At 55.0% G+C, this 19,724-nt stretch overlaps 1 protein-coding gene across 1 annotated transcript; it reads right to left on the minus strand.

The window, feature by feature from the left end:
- Positions 1-1,777: 1,777 nt before the first annotated feature.
- On the minus strand, positions 1,778-16,120 carry nemy (cytochrome b561 family member no extended memory; the record flags this gene model as incomplete). Its single annotated transcript, XM_037227822.1, is given in 3 exon segments — positions 1,778-2,001; positions 2,401-2,633; positions 15,991-16,120. Coding segments are annotated over 3 exon segments (462 nt in total), but the record flags the coding sequence as incomplete, so codon positions are not given.
- Between the last annotated feature and the right edge of the window lie 3,604 nt (positions 16,121-19,724).

Here is a 19,724-nt window from a genome sequence, read left to right on the forward strand (position 1 = left end):
GTCCTGGTGCCGTGGTGAATCACGGCGCGGCAACATCTGCACGTGACTCTGTGCCAGTTTGTGGCAGCTGACGGTCGGTGGCGGGGGAGGGCACCGCACTAGCTCTGCAAACGGGCAAATGCCCCCGTTTGCCGACCCGGGGCAAGAGGAATCCAAGCTGGGTCGTTCTGAGCGGTTCAGGGATGGAGGCAGCGAACGAAGACCGTGAGCTCGCGGCCGCACGCCGCTCGGGCCGACCACCCTTGCCCATGTTCTGGTTACGCCACTGTTCACGGCCCGTTACGCTTATTCCGCTAGTTCAGCTGGTACATCCTGGATTAAGATGGACGAGCTGGGATCGCTTGTTGTTTCGACCTTCCCAACAATGGTTGCAAAGTGGCTGTGAGGGAAGCTACCAATTAGCCTTGTTGTGTCAACGTCCATCTCGCAAACTAAATGAGAACGCCAGCTGCACTGCACCTCGCGCACGCGCCGGTGGACTGCGGTGCTGTTTTGTAATTCCGAATAAACTCGCGGTCCGTGTTACAATGGAGGCCAGCTAATGCACATCCGATCCAGCAATGATAACGTTGACAGTATCCATACAAATGTACGTGCGGGTATGTCTATGAGTGTTTTTCCATTCAGATAACATGGCATGCCCGAATCATACATCCTATGTTTTACTCGTTCCACTATGAGCACTCCAATAATTTCACGAGGCTTGAGCTATCTTTGTTCATCTTTACTCCACCGCAGTGCATGACTTTCCTCCGCCTCCAGCCAACGGGGGCTATCACAACTACGTCAGCGCAGCACAGCTTACGCAAGCTATGCTAGTCCCAAGACAGTCATTCATGCAGGTTCTAGAGCTGATCCAGGTACGTCTGATGGTATTTCACGAGGGGCGCCTGCGGTCGCCACGGGTATCCTGCAGCGTCACAGGCACAGCCACGAGGTAATGAGAGCGGAGCCGGAAAACCCATGCCATGCACACACGTGAACTCAATGTATTCGGCGCGTGGTGCGCGATGTAAAAGGAGCCGCGAGGTTTCAGAAATACTGGCATTTCTTGAGGTCTCAAACACACGTGGTGCTGCGCTTCGTGTTCATAGCGACCGCGTACGGCTCTCGCCATTCAGACATGGCAAGCGCGCCTGATTACAGAAGCCACAAAGAAGTCACCGGCATGAAGCATTAGTGATTAATTAGACGATTACGAAATAACTTGGAAACGGAACGGCACTACTTTCCTTGAATTATGAACGGAGCTTATTAATACGGCCATCTGAATTAAGCCTGGCGAAAGCCACCGCTGGAAATTGTACCGCGGCGCAGCGATAGCCAATCTTGACCACTTCACGGCTATTGTATGCCTCGCCGGCATTCGTCGGAACATCAAAGGCCGTAATCGGAAAACTGCGTAGGTCGTTCGGTTGAAACCGCGCCTGTTCAGCACGCTTCTGTGCAGCGGCGCTTCGTTCGATTGTTCTGACCTTGCATCAGCCCGTGTCCGCCCGGCCACGGGACTGAATCATAGTCAGACAATGCCACTCTGACATGCTATTAGTGAGTACTGCAGGGTCGCGCCATGCGGGCGCTAGCGGAGGTGAGCAAACTCATGCTTCCCTGCGGCATGCGCCCACGTCATGCCTCTGCCCTAAATGAGCGTCACCACATAAAACGCAGTGAACGCGGCCCAAACTGTCGTGGCCGCCGTGCATTCGAGCGGGGTAATGCTTGGATGGGACGTAGTATGCGCGCACACCGAGAGATGGCGCCACGAGCCGGTATTTACCGACGGGAGTACCTGAAGGCCATACAGACCGACGGTGACCAGTCCCATCCAGGAGTGCAGCGAGTACAGGTTCGGGATCGGAGTCGGCTTGTTGTTGTTGTGGAAGTCGAAGACGGCGATCATGCCGACCGCGATACAGGGGATGGCCATGATGTGGTACAGCGTGTGCACCAGCTTGATGGTCGAGTGGTTGCAGCACCGCCATTGCCTGTACGCCAGCATAGCTGCAAACGAGGACAGCGAAATTACGATTTGGCTGAGGACACAAAGCACTTACCTTCCGCTGGCCGATGGGAATGCTTCTTGAAAGAAGGTTTCATATCGTCCCCCAACATTGCAAGCGCCACCAACCGGCACCTGCGCTCATGAGAAAGCTAACAAAAACGGCCGGGTCTATCGGGCATTGACCACTGCATCCTTTCCACACGGCCCCCTTCGTGATCTGAAGCAGACCTGTCAGTTAGCGCGGGTCGTGATGGCCGGCCGCGGTGCCCACCAGCAGCCGACCGCCGGCACGAGCTGCCGCGCTCTCTCCCACCGCGGCACGCTCCATCCACGGGGGGGGGGGGGGGGAGCCCGGCCGCCCGCCGCCGCCGGCCGCTCCACCCAGGCGTGACGCTCACCGTGCCCGGCGAAGAAGATCAGCCCGGTGACCATGAGCACCGGATGCAGGTTGAACTGCAGCTTGGGGTCCTCGGTCCAGGCGAAGCCGCCGCGGTACTTGAGGCACCAGGCGACGACCAGCGCCACGCTGCCGAACAGCAGCACCTCGGCCAGCAGCGTCAGCAGCGAGAACCAGCAGCGGCTGGCGGCCGTCATCTCTACCTCCTCCTCGTGCACCTCACGCCGGAACCGCCTGAAACGGCGGCACGCGACAGCCGTTAGGCGGGGGTCGGAGTCACGACGTGGGTTAGCGCGAGTCTGCGGGGTCATGGGACGAGTCGGTGGTGGCCTGGCGGGGTCAAGACGTGATTTAATCGTGGTTTCTACGGACACAGAATGGGATGGAGGTGGTCTGCTGAGGTCACGGGGTGCGTAGGGGGGGGGGGGGAGGCTGCCGAGATCCTATGGCGGGTAAGTGATGACCCGTCAGACTTCTGTGGGCTCCTCCGTGCAGTGCGCTGATGGACGAGGCGCTGAACAGCGGGTGCCGTGGGGTGTGACGTTACTTGACGTTTGGACTACGTCGTTGCCCGCCACTGAACACGACGGTAACAGCACACCGACGGAAGGCATTCACGTGCGGCACCAGCGGGCCGGCTGTCAAGGGGCAACCTGATCCACGGCTAACAGGCACATTTCCTTCCAGTCCAAAACAACGCTGGCGACATTCCAGATACAGTTTTCGGCCGCGGCTGGGTATTGGCATGGGAGCAGAGACGCCAGTGAGCGGCCGGTAACGCTCACGCAACCATTCCCAGGCAAAAATCTAGTCCTATTAGGACGCAAAAAGGAGGTAAAAGGTACCCGTTATCTACCGTCAACGTGCTGGCGGTTCCTTTGTCATACCTGTCATCATGACCAGTGAAACACACGCACAGGAAGGTTTTGATAGCACGCATTAAATCACCCCCGACAGGAACAAAGAAAAGACTGAGCGCAAGCCAACGCATACGCAGCGCACGCAACACTTTGGATGTGCGTGCAGCGCACGCGAGCGGAGGCCGTCGGGAGTGCCGGAACAGGACCCGTGGCACCAACCAGGCCAGCAGGGGGCCGTTAAACCACTAAAGCTGTGCTGACAACTTTCAAAACAAATGTTCAAGGGCTTCCAGCCAAGCGGTGCAGCACAATTACCACCCTCGGCTTGGTATGAGCCCAAGCGCAACGAGCCAAGCCAAATGACCGGCTTCCACGGGCCGAACCGGGGTCGTCTGACCTGGACCGAAACAGGAACAAGTTCAGGGACAGGAGCAGCTCAGACCGCCGACGCCTCTGGAAGCGGGCGGCTCTGACCTCCCGATGTCGCACCACTCGCAGCCGCACCGAAACAACTCGGATTGACTCCAGGTGCCACTGGGGCGGGGCAGCTTCACAGCAAGGACGAGGCACCCAAATGCACAGAGTTGAGGACCTAAATATCGATGAGCGTATTCTGTTCACCATAACATTATTTCACTGATTTCACAACGAGGGGCTAATTAATGATATTCATATTGGAATCATGAGCACCTGAATAGCGAGATGTCATTAAGTAAATTGAAAAAGCCAAACTCGCCAAAATGGCAAACAACATACGCTTTTCTAGTGGGTGACTCAGATAAATTATATGCGCACGCCAACCATGCTCACAGTTACACAACAATCATATAGCTCCTGAAGAAGTCTACGAAAATTGCCACCTCGACAACGAGGCCATCTGACCATTAACCTCCGTAGCAAGCGCAGTATCAGCGTCAACTGACATCCTTGGGCCAGAGGGCCTCCGACAGTTAGACGGCCCACCAGGAGCCTGCCACGCGGCACCACAGGAGCGGCCGGCAATCAGTGCGGCCGTGACTCAGCGGCGCCGACCATCAGCAATCCGTCAGCACGCACCGCCGAGCCGCTCGGCTCAGCCGGCTCCTCGCGCTGCGGTCGGGCGGGCCGGCCGACTAACGGCACCTGGCCGACGCTGGCGGCCGTCTCCTCGGCCGGCGACACTGAGCCCGGCGGCTCGACACTCCGCCGGCGGGGGCGGCGCAGGTGGCGGCCGCCAACGGGCCGCCAGGCGTCATCACCGGCCTACGGTCCACGCAGGCGTCACCCGCCGGACGCCGCTGTCACAGACCATTTACTGGTGCGGAGCACCGCTGCCTGAGCTTTGGCGTTCGCCCGAGAGCCGGCGCCGCAGCCGAAGGCTGCCGGTGGGTCACGCAGGGTGCAAGGGCGCCGCGCGCCGCCGGCCCGGCCGGCCGGCCGGCGGCGCACCGCAGGCACGCTGTGCGTCACCGAGCCGACACGGCGCGCGCGCCGGGGCCGGCGCGCCGCCAGTGCGGCGTGACCGAGCTCCAGCAGGTGGCGCGGAGGGGGTCACGCCGCGTCACACCGCGTGCGATCACAGGCGCGCGCCGACCGCCACCGGCGCCGAGCCGGAGCCGCGCCGCGCCGCGCCCGCGACCGGCGCCCACCGCAGCTGCCTCGACCGCCGTCACAGCGGCCGTGGACCCGGCATGCTGAGAGCGGCATCCGAGACCCCATGGCCAGAGGGTTTTGTCCAGCTATGCCATACACAATGCTTGGGGGTTGCATTGTACACACGAATCGTGCGTCACCCCATCCGGAGGTTGCCGTAATTGAATGCAAATGATGATGCGCCAACTATTTGTTTCTGACCGCCTCCTGAGAGATTTCACAGCATTCTTGGTGTAATGCCCTGCTGAGCAAACGCCTGTCTGGACCATTTTAGTGACTTCACTTCATTACTATTTATTCATTTTTTCTACTCAGTTTTGTTTGGGGTAAAACATACGACTATACAAAAATGTCAGGCAGAAAGATCCGCCTCCGGAGGTTAGGTGAACGACTACACGCTTTCCGTGCATGTCGCGCCGTGCCATGCATGCCGCCCGAGCCCCATCCATAGGCTGGTCCGTTTTACACCCCATTCATTGATAGTGGTCGGGCGACCGGAACGGCAGCTTTTGAGTCTCGTTGGCGATGGCCGAGGTCACACGTTTCATTGTCAGTGGTTCCGTGGCAGCGTACTTACATCGTCTGACTAGCAATAATTAGGTTCGGCGCGGTGCGGCCCGCTGCCTGATTGACAATGTCCGGGGAGGCGGCGGAGAGCTCCGTGCCCGGGTGGTAACAGCTGTGTCGGCGGCGGCGCCGCTGCGGCCTGTGCTGACCAGCTGGCCGGAGACGGCGGTCGGTGAAAGGGTTCGGCCACTTTCACTGGAGCCGGCGGAAGCAGCGCCGCTCCGTGGTGCGTGGTCCGGGCGGAGGCGCGTGCTGTCGGCGCCTTTACATGCTCGTCTGCCCGGCATTGTTGGGTTCATACAGCCAGCAGTGGTTACAATTACCAGCAGATGCCACCCCTTGTGCGAGGCATATCATGTTCATATAGTCCAGCCTGAAGTGTCCAACATTGTGGAACTGTTACGGCATCCAGTGGTTGGTTTTGGTTATGAGGAGAGTTTTGGAGGTAAGCTGCATGAGTCAGCTTTAATGGCATGACCCTTGCTCTCTGCATTTAAACGGCAATGAATGATCCCACAATTGGGTATTCTTTCCGGCTTCCGCCAAGGCGGTCAATGCATTTGTGCCTTCTAGCGGAGCGAGCTGCCAACAAATCACTGCGAAATCATGGGAATTTATGTTCTCCTTCAATCAGTTACCAAAAATTGTATTTTAGTGAGAGAGTTGTTTATTGTTTTTAGCTTTTTTGTCTCTATGTCTCGTGATAATGGACCGCATTACGTTCAAAGAACAATGAGGGGAGACGATAGCTGATTCAGCTCACCACAGCTGTCGCCAATAACGCTCAATTTGAGACAATACTGGCAGCATTTTAAGCCATTTGCAGCTAAATGTGTAGTACTCTTGGTCCAACGTCTGCATGTCGTAAATATTTCAGGCTACAGCTCAGTTTTCATAAAAGAAGCCCAGCACTCCATATATCTCCTCTCCCCAACATAACGTTAAAATCGTGCCCGTTACACAAACCAATGATGCATGACACTGTCAAGGCTACAAGTGTCATAAAGTTTACCGAATGTCGCGGTGCGACCTAATGGAGGCGGAAGCAGGGCAAGGCTGGCCATTATGACCAGATGTGTATGATTGTGCTCGGTTCCGGTCCGGCGGAATCCATTTCTACTCCGATTCCTGACACGGCACAATTTCGAGCCGACCCCGAGTCCGGTCGAGGTAGATATAGCCTGTTTCCGGAGCCAATACCCATGGAGTCGTTTCAAGCCACGAAATTTCAGGAGATGAGTCGCTATGTAGACCACATGAAAGTAGGCACAGGGCGCCGTGGTACCGCTGCGTTGAGAACGTTTGAGACCTCCATACGTGGTGTGGGTTTGAGCCATGGCTAGTGGCCATTCAGTCCGGCTTGTGGTGTATGTATCGGTCTGTTTTAACTCCTCGACTATTGGCCCTTTCCTCTAATAATATGCCTTTAGCTTGTGCCTTTTTGAAACGTACCTTTCAGCCGCGATTTGTAGCATGAAGCCCCGAACTGAAACCACTACAGCTACCTTGCTGATGGTATGCAATACACTGATACTGGTATGTTTCATAAAGACGCGGCAGTTTATCTACTGCTCTATTTGCTGGGCATGCACCAGTTGCCAGAATAGGAGCACATGTTGTTACTGATGCTTCAACTCCTACCTCGACAAGCCCAACTTTTGAAAGGAAACGATTTCAGCCCGACCCAACATCCAACAGGGCGTGGCATCTACAGTCATTTGTGGGGACTTGACAAGCGTTTGTCTCGATACATAAAACAAAGCAGGCGGTGCAATATTTGATAAGCCCCCGCCTGCAACGATTCAGCAGTGCCGTATATTTCATGAGCCACCAGCTATGAATTATTCCTGCGTTGCGTGACGTAATGATTGCGTTTAGCTGTGAAAACTGGCGAGATCGGAAAGGTTCAGGACCTCAGCTTGCGGAACTGGCGAGATAGCGTCGAATCACGGGAATGGCAGTGAACTAGGACGTTATATTTCGCGACTTAGGCCACTCCATTTGAAACTTCATAAGCAGGCCGGGAATTCAGGTCTATGTAAGCACTAGTTAATGAATGTTATCCCTAAACCGCGCGAGCGAAACGTCTGTGACATTGCTATAACACGATATTGCTCAAGTGTTTAATTTCGCCATTTGTTCCGGTCTTTAAATGCTGATGCTGAGGTGGCTGACAGGACAATATTATGCAACACAATACTATTTGAGGCACAGCACGGATCCAAGATTGGCACCTGCTCATGACACGCATATAGCGTCAGATAACGACGTAGCGGTTTTACAAAAATGTTGCGGGCAGCGTAGCAGTCTGACCCAGTGGCACGTTAACTGGCGCAAAGATCGTCTCGAAGCTATCGGCAGATCTGAGGAATCAGCCCTGGTCTGGGCCGACCTCGGAAGTGCACAGCTCCTGTACGACGACGTCCTGCAGGCCAGCTCCAGCAGTCGCACGAGTGCGAGACCTGCGGACAGAGCGAGCCAGGTGTGCAGAATTTGCACGCCCCCCCCCCCCCCAAATAAAGAAATCGCAAGTGAAAGGTTGCCGGGAGAAAGGAGCGTGGTAAGGTCGCAGACGGCTCCACCGGGCTATCAAGAACACCTGTTCTTGCGATGGCACAGTATCCTACTTTCCGCAGCGGCCACGGCGGTCGCGCAGGGCAGCCCGTCCGCTCGGCAGCCGTGGCTGAAGGAGGACGGGTCCGTGCGCTCGACAGCCGTGGCTGAAGGAGGACCGGCTCGTCTGCTCGACAGCCGTGGCTGGAAGAGGACCTGCCCGTCTGATCGGCAGCCGTGGCTGAAGGAGGACCGGCCCGTCCGCTCGGCAGCCGTGGCTGGAGGAGGGCCGACCCGTCCGCTAGGCAGCCGTACCTGAAGGAGGACCGGCTCGTCTTCTCGGCAGCCGTGGCTGGAAGAGGACCGGCCCGTCTGCTCGACAACCGTGGCTGAAGGCGGACCGGCTCGTCTGCTCGGCAGCCGTGACTGGAGGAGGGCCGACCCGTCCAACAGACGGCGCACGACACCGTCACCGGCCCAACGCGGCTATCTGATGCACGTGAACGCGCTGGCCGGTTCGAAGCGAGGCGGCACGTAACGGTGCGTGGTGCGAGCTACGCACCGGCTGCCCCTGCACGGACGCCGGGTCTGGTGCAATGGCGCTGCACCTCGCAGGGTGCAGAACGGCATTGGGGCTGAAGGACAGCGGCAGGGGCGGACGCGACATCGCTTGATGAGGACTCAATACAAATGTTCCCTGGTATTGACTTAAAATATAGCCCAAACCTGTTTAAATTAAACACTGCACACAGACTTTAAGACCTGATCAATGGGAAGCCTGCAGCCTGCAGCAGCCTGGAACGGCAGGCGGAGGGAAGCTACGTACACCTTCATGCAGATGCAAATTCAGAGCTCCATAGAAATACATTTGACGGGTTTCGGCATCGGCATGGTGTGGCCTCACAGACGTACAAAAAATAACGAAGAACCAACGTTAACCTGAATGTTTTTTTTTGTGACGAGAGGCCATGAGAAACCACTGTGAGAAGTAAAGGCTCCGAGGGCGTGTTACGGTGCAGACAGATGTCTGCTGATATTTACTGAAACGTGACACACGCGGAGGAAACCGGTATCAGAGAAATCTAGTCATAACTGGATTTTCCTCCAACGTGGACGATGGTGAAAGACGCCGCCAAGCAAACACGCTACATCCTCCGCGGCGGTGCGTGTTCAGGGTTCTGGTCGGGTGCCGACAAACACGACCAGCCACTGTTACGAACGGCTACGCGCCTGACGCAAACGTGGCCAACCCAGAGGTCAAACATGGCTATCTCAGATCTCAGACACGGCCGTCCGAGATCTGAGACGTGGCTACATGCGATGTGAGATGTGGCTACCCGAGATTTGAGATGTGGCGACTCGAGAGCGAGACGTGGTTACCCAGGGATGAGATATGTGGCGGCCTGAAATTTGGGACCTACTTACCGAAAATGTGAGACGCGACTACCCGAAATGTGGGACATGGCCACCCGAAGATGTGAGACGTGGGTACCCCATATGTGAGACGTGGCTACCCAGAGATGTGAGACGTGGGTACCCGAAGATGTGAGACGTGGGTACCCGGAGATGTGAGACGTGGGTACCCGGAGATGTGAGACGTGGGTGCCCCATATGTGAGACGTGGCTACCCAGAGATGTGACACGTGGGTACCTGGAAATGCTAGACGCGGCTACCCGGGGATGTCAGACCGCGTGTTCGGTATCAACATCAACATCAACATCAACATCAACATCCACATCCTCATCAACAGGACGTCAGGCGGGTCACCGGTCCAATCATCTGTTAGGTCTGCCCAATCGCAGCCCCCGGTGCGGCAGATCCTGTTAAACGAGGTCCCTGTACCGTGTCAAACATGATTACAAGTGGCGTCAGACGTGGTATAGCGACTTGGAGACGTGAGCTGTCCAGACTGACTCCGTGGTCCAAACAATCCAGGGACTCATACTCAGACCGCAGGCATACCTCCGTGTTTTGCGTTATTATGTGCACCCAGATAAAAACTGATGGGACGCCCTTGACAACGACCTTTGAAGGACATCACTGTTCTGATACGAGCATGTAGTTTCCTATTCAGTTCAAGACCGTCTTTAGCCCCCCCCCCCTTCCAGTTTTAAAAAGGAAATGGTTCAAATCCTGGGAGAGACCAATTTGTTGGCGCATTTTAGGGGTAGGTTTAGTCGTTTTTCACTGTTCAGCGTCTCAACCCATTCTGATGAGCTTCACCACTGCTCTCATCTTACAAAGGCATTTGGATCCGAAAGGCCCAGGGGCCGCTGCTCTTGGGCACCACACTATTGTCGACTGTCAGCACCAAGCCACGCCCGCATCAGCTGACCAATCTGGCGAGCAAGTGCGCCATACCGGCAGCAGCTGTCCGATTCAGCTGCAGCTGACCAGCCCGGTGAGCCACAGAGCACGGAGCCCAGCCCAGTGAGCCACAGAGCATAGAGCCCAGCCCAGCTAGCCGCAGAGCACGGGGCCAGCCGCCCGCGTCAGCTAACGCCGCCGGTGGGTCGGGGAGGCGTCTGTGCCAGTCCGATCAGATATAAGGCCACACCTACACGGGCTGTCCGAGCCGGTGGGCCACGCCCACCACTGCCAGCGGAAAGTAAACAACACCCAGAGAAGCTGCTCCTAACGCAAGCCGTCCGATCCAGGGAGCATAACAGCTACGTCACGGCCGGCTCTCTGAGCCAGCAAGCATAACAGCTACGTCACGGCAGGCTCGCTGAGCCAGCAAGCCACGCGCTCAGCCGACCTGGGGTTTCTCGGGTGGGTCTCCTGCCAGCGACCGTAACGACCTGGGGTTCCTCGGGTGGGTCTCCTGCCAGCGACCGTAACGACCCTCAGGTGGTGCCTCGGCAGCCCCGACGCAGCCTCTGGCAGCCCTCGGCAGCCCCTGACGCCGCCTATGGCAGTCCCTCGGCAGCCCCTGACGCCGCCTATGGCAGTCCCTCGGCAGCCCCTGATGCAGCCTCTGGCAGCCCCTCGGGAGCCCCTGACGTCGCCTCTGGGAGCCCCTCGGCAGCCCCTCGGCAGTCCCTGACGCAGCCCCGGCGGCTCCTGAGGAGGCTCCTCCGTCCGCTCCTCAGGCGGCCCCGCTAGCCGTGCCCCGCCTGGCCAACCCCGCCGCACGCGGCGCGGGGTCCGACGCGCTCGACCTCGCGCAGAACGGGGGCCGGCGGCACGCTCACGGCGAACATGGCGCGGTGGAACGCAGCGGCCTTGAGCAGCTCGACCGGTCTGTCTCAGGCGGGAAGGTCGATCGTCTCCCGGCAGCGATTCAGTAGAGGTCAACAGAGCGAAGGGAACAAAGCGGCGCAAAGTGTCTGTCGATGTGCCTTCGGAACGAAATGAGCTTATTTGAATCGCGGAGAGGGCGACAGCACCAGGGCCATGCAAAATGTGGGGCGTCGCATGCATACCACTCAGCTGGCCACTGTAGGGCCCGGACACAACACCTCATAATGCCGCAGATTAAAAACTACTGTCCGCGTGCGGACCATGCCCAGATTAGAAACTATTGTCTGTGTATGGACTACGACCACCAACAGAGCTCATTGCAGCCAAACACTTAAACAGCCAAAGAAACGATAGTTTAACAAAGCGAGATTGGTATGTGACCTGTACCTTTTCACGCCATGCTCAGTGGGCAGATGCCGGAGGTACTTGCACGTCTGAGTTTGAGCCACGACCACGGCCCGCTGGTCACCGAGCGCCACCGTTTTACGGAAGTTCGGCCTGGGTCCCACACGTAATAACCCTGCATAGGCCGACGTCCTTCACGGTCAATGATCGCGTATCTGAAGGATGGAGCGCTTCGAATCGTTTCCACCCCAGTCTATCGGTCTATCGAAGACAACGCTCCCCGACTGACTACCGTGAGTTGGAACACTTCACCTTGGGCATGCTTGACGCTGACGAATATAAATGAGGTTTCGGTTGGCACCCAACCGCGCCCGATGGATGAGCATCGTGGTGCATACGATGTATGGCTTCCAGAAACGCGAGACTGAGAGAGCAAGGCGGGGGGGGGGGGGGGGGAGAGAGAAAGTGAGACAGGGCGGGAGGCGATATAGCGGAAGAACCGTGACATAGCTCAAGACTTTTTGCGTACTTCCCGCATTTCTGGGCGCATTGGCTCAACGCGGCAATCCACAAGCAGTACTTTCAACATGGCTTAGAAGAAACAGCGACTCGTATGTCCACAGCCTTCAATGTACCTGATGCTGGGAGCACAACTGATTCAAAAGAACTGCACCAGTGACCGGGTAACCTCATATGGGTGAAATCAGACTGTGTTCCTGAGGTAAGAGCATAGGCATGGGTTAGGTAGAGCTGAAATGCTGCAGAGGATTCGAGAAAGCTGGCATCACAAGTAAACGGGGAGGGAAGTCTGGATGGCCACGAACAGTCTGAAATTGCAATGTGACCAGCTCATGTTTGCCTCGGAGACATTGCTAATGACCGCTGGAACATGTGCCCCGCAGCCTTCTACGCGCCTGGCTAGGGCGACTTCGGACTGAAAACAGGTCGCTTCGTCCGAAGAACCGTTGAACCCTTTGAGCTTTGCGTTTGTCAGTAATGCGAAGTGTCGCAATGTGTAACTACCTAGTGAAATGAAAAAGCTGTATGCCGGTAGAACAGCTGGAAAGTTGGAAAGAGACGCAAAGGGTTGGCGTGCTTCCATGACACCATGCGGAATGCTTATACCTTGATCGTTTGTCATGGCGTTGAAAGAAAAAAAAGAAAACTGGCGGGATTCGAATAATGAACTCCGTTCCCCCAACTCCTACAGTGCTGACAAAGCAAAACAAGAACTCCATTATGCCATACATAGTACCACGAACTGGTGAAGTGGACACCATCTGGTTTGATATGTCGCCGGTGTGTAAGGAGGTAGACATATGGTCCAACTTCAAAACATATGGTCCAACTTCCAGCATCCAGCTGCCTTCAGCCGAGCAATGGAGACATCAGAACACCAGGGACGTATGAGCATGAGCTCCCGTACTGCTAGCCTCGTGACCCACTGGCGCCCCTGGCTGCAGCGCGGCGGTCTCCGCGGCCCCGTGAGTAATGTTCGGGGCGTCCCGGCCGGCCAGCCGAGCGCTGGCGTCGCGCGCTGATCGAGCCCACAACAGGAAACTGGTGCTCTCAAGGTCAGCGGCGAGTTAGACGGCTGGCAGCGCCGGCCGGACCGGCCCCCTCTCGGCCGACCGGTCGGCCCTCTGACGCCGCCGACCGCCGAGAGCGGGGGCGGGGGAGACCTCGGCCAGGTCCGCTGGCACCGGGTCGGTCAGGTCAGCGGAGAGGGGAGGTCTGGGTCTGATCAGCGGAGAGGGGAGGTCCGGGTCAGGTCAGCGGAGGGGAGAGGTCCGGGTCAGGTCGGCGGAGAGGAGAGGTCCGGGTCAGGTCGGCGGAGAGGGGAGGCCCGGGTCAGGTCAGCAGACAGAGGAGGTCTGGATGAGGTCAGCGAAGAGCGGAGGTCTGGATCAGGTCAAGGGAGAGGGGAGCCCCGGGTCAGGTCAGCGGAGAGGGAGGCCGGGGTCAGGTCAGCGGTCACGTCGGTCTGACAGCGGTTTCACACCGCAGACCTATGCTCCAGAAGCTGCACGAGCGCCCGATGCCGCACGACGCTGTGAGAAGCGCTCGCGGTCGTCATGTGAGGCTGCCGTGACTGGCAAGTCCCGCGGCTTATCCCGCCACAGAGCGGCTTGGCCCCGTGCAAAACTGCCGGCTGACAGCGATGCAGAGGTCAAACATGCTGAAAAGGATTATCTCCTGCTACGATCCCAGCTCTTGCTAAGGAAAGACAGTGTCGGAATAAAATCAAACGAAAGTTTACAACTGTCGGCGCCAAAGTGGAGAAAGTGGCCGCAAGTTCAGAAAGTGTCCGTGGCCAACAGGCGCCACGGATGTTGATCGCATTCTCCGCACATGGTTCGGGTAAATCAAGTATGGGGTATAAGCGGCCTAGCTCCGCAAAATGAGATGGAGGGAGGGCGAGGGCGATTCGTAAAAATGACGTAACCTTCCCCAGAAACACCTCAGCAAATGGGTTTCTCCAGATTAGGCCCAGCTTCTTCTCAAAGGGTGGCGTGCTTGGGCCCAAGTTGGGATGTGGGCTGAAGCCCCCACCTGCACTGAATGCGAAACTCTTTCCCTGCGGGCCACGTCACGAATAATTGAATCAGCTACGATTGCAATCATATGCTCGTAACGTAACTGATACGCTTGTCCAATATGGAACACTAACGGACATGCATATCAATTCGGGCAACCAAGTCTTAGCATTCTCCGTGGCACGTACCACTCAGACATCATGTGCATACAATAGCTCGAGACACAGCTTCTCGTGGTCAAAGTACTGCCTGATGCGTTCCAATTTCACCAATAAGGCGGGGAAATCACTGGCGCGGATGACCGGATGGCGTCCTTTAGGCGGGACGAGATCCAGAAGTGGAGCTAGCTTCCCTCCTGGCTTGGGTAACACAGGACGGCAGGGTGGTTGCGCAGAAACTCTCTTTAGTCGGATTGAAGGGTCTCGCCAGACCGGACCTTTGTCCGTTTCAAATATCCGGAAACTTTGCTTAAAACAATTCACGGCGGTATTATGTAATACGCGTCGATGCACCAGCTTCATAAGCCATCCACCACTGGACTACGGCTATCGCACGTTCATATATTCCTCGTGAAACTTGCGGTGAAAATAAGGGCGTGGTCAGGATGCTCAGGAGTGAAAATGTTTCCGAACCAAAACGAGTCATGTGAAAACTCCGTGAAAGGTTGACCATCAAACGTTACCCGGATTATCCTGTTACAGAATGACCGAGGTGAGGCATTTAAATCACGGCTGAAACAATCCTTCAGACTTTCGTCCCGTTTGTTGTTAGTATGCACACTGCTTGGTTCAAAAATGTGTTCAGCGTGGTTCAAAAATGTGTTCGGCCGTGGCTCACGTGTGGTTCTACTGAACACATATAAACACGGCCCCAACATACGGGGACGATTGCCTGAACAATTACTCCAAACGTGGTACCCGAATTCCACGTCCAATCCACAGGCCCCCCAACACGGTAAATTGAATTTCGGAAGAATGCTACGCTGCATGACGGAAAGCAGCGACATTTACCACGAGGTTCTGGGCCTCATCAGTGAACAAGGCGTCGCATCAAACACGGGTTATGTAATGCTGCTGTTCCAGTCTTTGCGCTCATTGGGGCGGAATGTTGAACTGTCGCGTCATCTCATTGGAGCTTTTACGACGCACCCAGCTGCTGACTCTGGTTTAAAATGAGGTCTTCTCAACTGCCCAAACGGAATATTTTGGCTAGACGTTTCGAATTGCTGTCAGGCTTTCAGCAAGAAATCCTTTTAGCGTGTTTTTCTTTCCGCCACCACCGTGGCCATATGCTGTGACTTACCGCAATCCGTCCGAGGGGTAAGCCCCATCTTGAGCAAGGGTGCGGCAATCAGCGGGACGGGAGGGAGGCACTGTCCTTGGACACTGGCTGGGAAAACCAACGGAAAATCTCTGTCTCCCCCCCCCCCCCCGCCCCAACATGAGGAACTTCGTTGCCCCTGGTAATGAGTTAGATTGAGGGCATCTGAGAGCCGAGATCATGCTTCTGCCGTCGAGACTAAATATTCGCAGTTGTATGGCATGTCCCTAGCCAAAAGTACACGCGTGTTGCCGTGGTCGGCGTCCTGCCGGCCGCAGTAGTAGCCACAGCCTGAGCTTGAACACTGGTTAGGTTAGGTTAGGTTAGGTTAGGTTCAGGTTAGGTTCAGGTTCAGGTCACTGGTTAGGTTCGGCAGTCCCGTGGCGGGGAGCGTCCGTCACGACGACGGGACCCGCGGCCCTTTGAACCGCCTACAATGGTCGAAAGAAATCGCGGCTGGTGCGAACTGAGAGCACTGACCGCCGCGCAGCCGTCTCCAGCCGCCTCGCCGGCACGCCACGTTCATTACTTACCCCATGCTGGCCGCACCGTGTGATAATAGACAGACGCACGAGCGGAGACCGCGGCGGACGCACAAGACAGCAGCACGTGACGGGGCAGCACCACCACCTCCGCGCGGCCGCTCCGTTTCACTCGCCCCTGCGGCGCGCGGCGAGGCGGGCTGGCCGTTCGCGCAAGAGCGGTGCCAGGCTGCTGTCCAATGGCGGCGACTTCAAGGCCAAAGTAGCGCTTTTCTCTACATTTGCGGTCGGCTGTAGTGAATGCCGGCCGCCGTAAGGTGGAGTCTCGACTGAATGCCGGCTGACGCCGCGGCGTCACACTGCACGTAGTGGGCTGTGTATACCGCGTATGCTGCGGGGCGTAGGGGATGGACGCCGTACACGGTAATTGGGCCATTCCGGGCAGCGTCCGGTCGGCTGGCCCGAGGCAGAGCCATTCTTCACGAGAGAGATCTCTCCGGACAGGACGCCGGGCATTGCGTACTCGCCGTGCATCATTGCAGACACAGGAGCATGTTCAGAGAATCCTACGGAGGTTTCGGAACAAAAGTTCACATAGAAGTGTATGCATACCTACATGAGATGCATACGCAACTGTCTGTAAGCAAAGGTACGGTCTCTCGTATGCTAAAAGTATGGACGCAAAAACTCGTGCACAACTGTTCATAACTAAATAGTTGTATGTATGGTAAAAGGTACATGAGGATGTTGAATCGCCGTCATGGTAAGTTTTGTCGGGACAACACTTTGTATGGGAAGGTCCATAGGCAAGAAGCATGTACGCAGTTCTTCGCAAGCGCTGAATGCACAGAAATGTTGTTGAAGGACTGCATTCATTTGACAGCAGAGTTTGCACAAAAGTTCATAAGCATTACCTGTGATGATGCGTTCGTATGGATAATACTTTTGTGGAGACGTTCCAAGATAAATCAGCCACCTGACTACTAACTTGCGCATCGTCACCTCCCAGATATCCAGCCTCCAGAATCGTCCTTTTAGACTACTGCGGCCATCATGAATTATCATCGATGCCGATATTTTATCACCGATATATCATGCCCGTTGGCAATACTGACTTAACACAAGAACGTCAGTTAAAAGGTAATGTTTGCCATTTAAAGATATTGAAGCAGGTATCAGATATGATGAAACAAACTCACTTGTGATTATTGGCATACTTTTAAGTGGAAAAGACTGCTCTGGACAACACAATTTCTCTGTTTAGTAAATAGGTTCCTCGACGCGTGATTGTTTGAATGCGTCATCGTACCTTGTACAACATTAAGAGCCAGTTGACTGCCGTTGTATCTGGGAATCGTGCTCGCGAACGCCACACATAAGCGACCCAAACAACATGTTTTCATTGGCCTTGATCACCGCATGAGTTATGGAATGGCAGGGTTTGAAAGACATTATGACGTCGTGATTGTCAAGGTGACCGTAAAATACTTTCCCCGAAATAGTCTCCCCATCTTCGCGTCCGTGTACCTGAGAAATTAGGGAGGTTTGAGTCTCAAAAAGGACAGGGCTATGAAATGCACCAAATGGTCTTCAAGATGACTTTTCCAGTTCATACCCTATACATATGTGGAACGCTCCTTATGCAACGACGTCTATTGTCTGTGGTATGTGCTAGCATGAGCGGTGGCAAGTTTCAAAAAGTGGGAGCCCAGGTTCAGGGCATGCTTCAGAAGCTTTTTCTGGGAAGCAAGCCCAGTGACCGAGGGGAGGGACAGAGGCTATTGTCCGCTCTTAATTTACATAACATTTTTGGAATAATCAAATGGCATTACTGCTATGCTAGATCATAGGCGGATCCTGGTGGGGGGGGGGGGGGGGGGGCACGGGGCCATGCCCCCAAAACCTCTGAGGGTATGTTTTGAACCCCCCAAAACATTCCCAGAACTTCGTAAAAGTTTCGTCTACTTACCGTCTGTTAACTTTAACTGCTTTAACTGTTTTAGTTTTAACTTTTGTTTAAGATTCAAAAGCATTTCGGTGCTTTTTTCGGTTTGCAATGGTATCCCTACCAGGTACTTCGCGAGAGGCACCATGCACTGGACCTCGGATTCCACACCAGCCAGCTTGCGACGAACGGTTTGTCCCCCCCCCCCAAAAAAAACAGCTCCAGGCTAGATCCACCCCTGCGCTAGATATACATCTTCAGCTGTTTCTCACTGGTACACAATGTTGACTATTCGAATCATCGATGTTATTTGGTAAATAAGGCTCTCCAGCTTCCCACGATTATTCGTCCATTTCAACACTGTTTTCCCTGGGTACGCAACATTCCATGAACGTGCAGGCATTTTGGGTTATTGAGGAGGCATCTACCTCCATAGGGTAGATGCTAAAATACGACCTCGACATAGGCTGGCCAAAATTTTGAATGCGAATCAATCTATAATAAAGAATGGCCCATAGTGCTTCTAAATTTTGCTGTGCCTAGATTTCGCGGGCTACTTTTCTTGAGATGAAGACTTGTCACAACATTTTACGCGGAAACAAATTCGGAAGGCTTAAAACCAGCTACCGAAAGCAATGTGACAAAAACCATAAATTAAAAAGTCACAGAATTAAGGTTCTTCTGTCATACATTCCTTATCTGAACCTTGCTCTCCTCCGCCATCGGCAGCCACTGCCCTGGCCCTGCTGTCCCTCCTCCCCCCTCCCCTCCACCCAGGGCTGACTGCGAACTGATCGTATGGCTGCTTTTTTGCACACTTCTGGATCAGCATTACTACTTACTAGTATGTAAAACATTCATTGGTCACCTGCGACACTATCTTTTCCGAATTATTTTCCCTTACACCACACCAGCGCAGACAAAGCTTTAGGGAAGCTGCGTGCATCAGGCATGGATTGCTCCAACGGACATTTAATTGCCCCTCATTCAATGCAGCCGGCTTGATCTGCTTTGTATGTGGGCGGGGCATAAACATAAACATAAACACATAAACAAAAACAGAAGTTACCGCGAGATCTAATCTGTTTGCACTTTGAAGTCAATAAGCCCGCAGAAATCAGGCATTGAAAAAATGAATAGAATCAGTGATCCGGTGCTCTTATTTATAATGGCTTAGCAGACTCTTTCTAAATCGATAAAATTCAGAAGCTTTGCCAGATTTTGTATGTGAGTTCTAGAGCCACGTGAATGACCCCCCGAAGATAGACTGTAAATATAAATGTATAAAAAAATGTGCGTTAACACGGCCAATCCATGTCTGTATGGAGGTTTCACCATTCAGTCAGAATCGATTGACGACACGAAATATAAAACGTAGTTTTGGACATGCGTGCTCGCAAATCTCAGCAACGAAAGCCTCGACGCCAGGCGTTGCAGTCTCCGTACGCCGCGCAGTGTCGGCCAAGTGGCCAACATTGAGTCCTAGCCAACGGTTGGATGAAAATGATGACGCTTCCGACAGAAGTGCCTTTGAACACTTAAATCGGTTAGTGATACAAATTATGTAACGTAGTTAGGAGCATGCGTGCACGCAAATCTTAGCAACAAAAACCTCGGTCGCCAGGCGCTGCAGTCTCCGCAGGCCGCGCAACCGTCGGCCCGGCGGCTAACACTGAGGCGCGGTCAACAGCTGGATGAGAATGATGACGACTCTGAAAAAAGAATCTTTAAACCCTCCAAGCTGCCAAATATTACATTCAAAAGGTGGTCTGGACTTATGTTTTACCTATGCCATGTTTAGATTGATGATAGATCAGATCGGCCTTTATGGCACCGCAAA

Source organism: Pollicipes pollicipes, unplaced genomic scaffold, assembly GCF_011947565.3.
Source record: "Pollicipes pollicipes isolate AB1234 unplaced genomic scaffold, Ppol_2.1 Scaffold_5909;HRSCAF=7009_pilon_pilon_pilon, whole genome shotgun sequence".
NCBI lineage: Eukaryota > Metazoa > Arthropoda > Thecostraca > Pollicipedomorpha > Pollicipedidae > Pollicipes > Pollicipes pollicipes.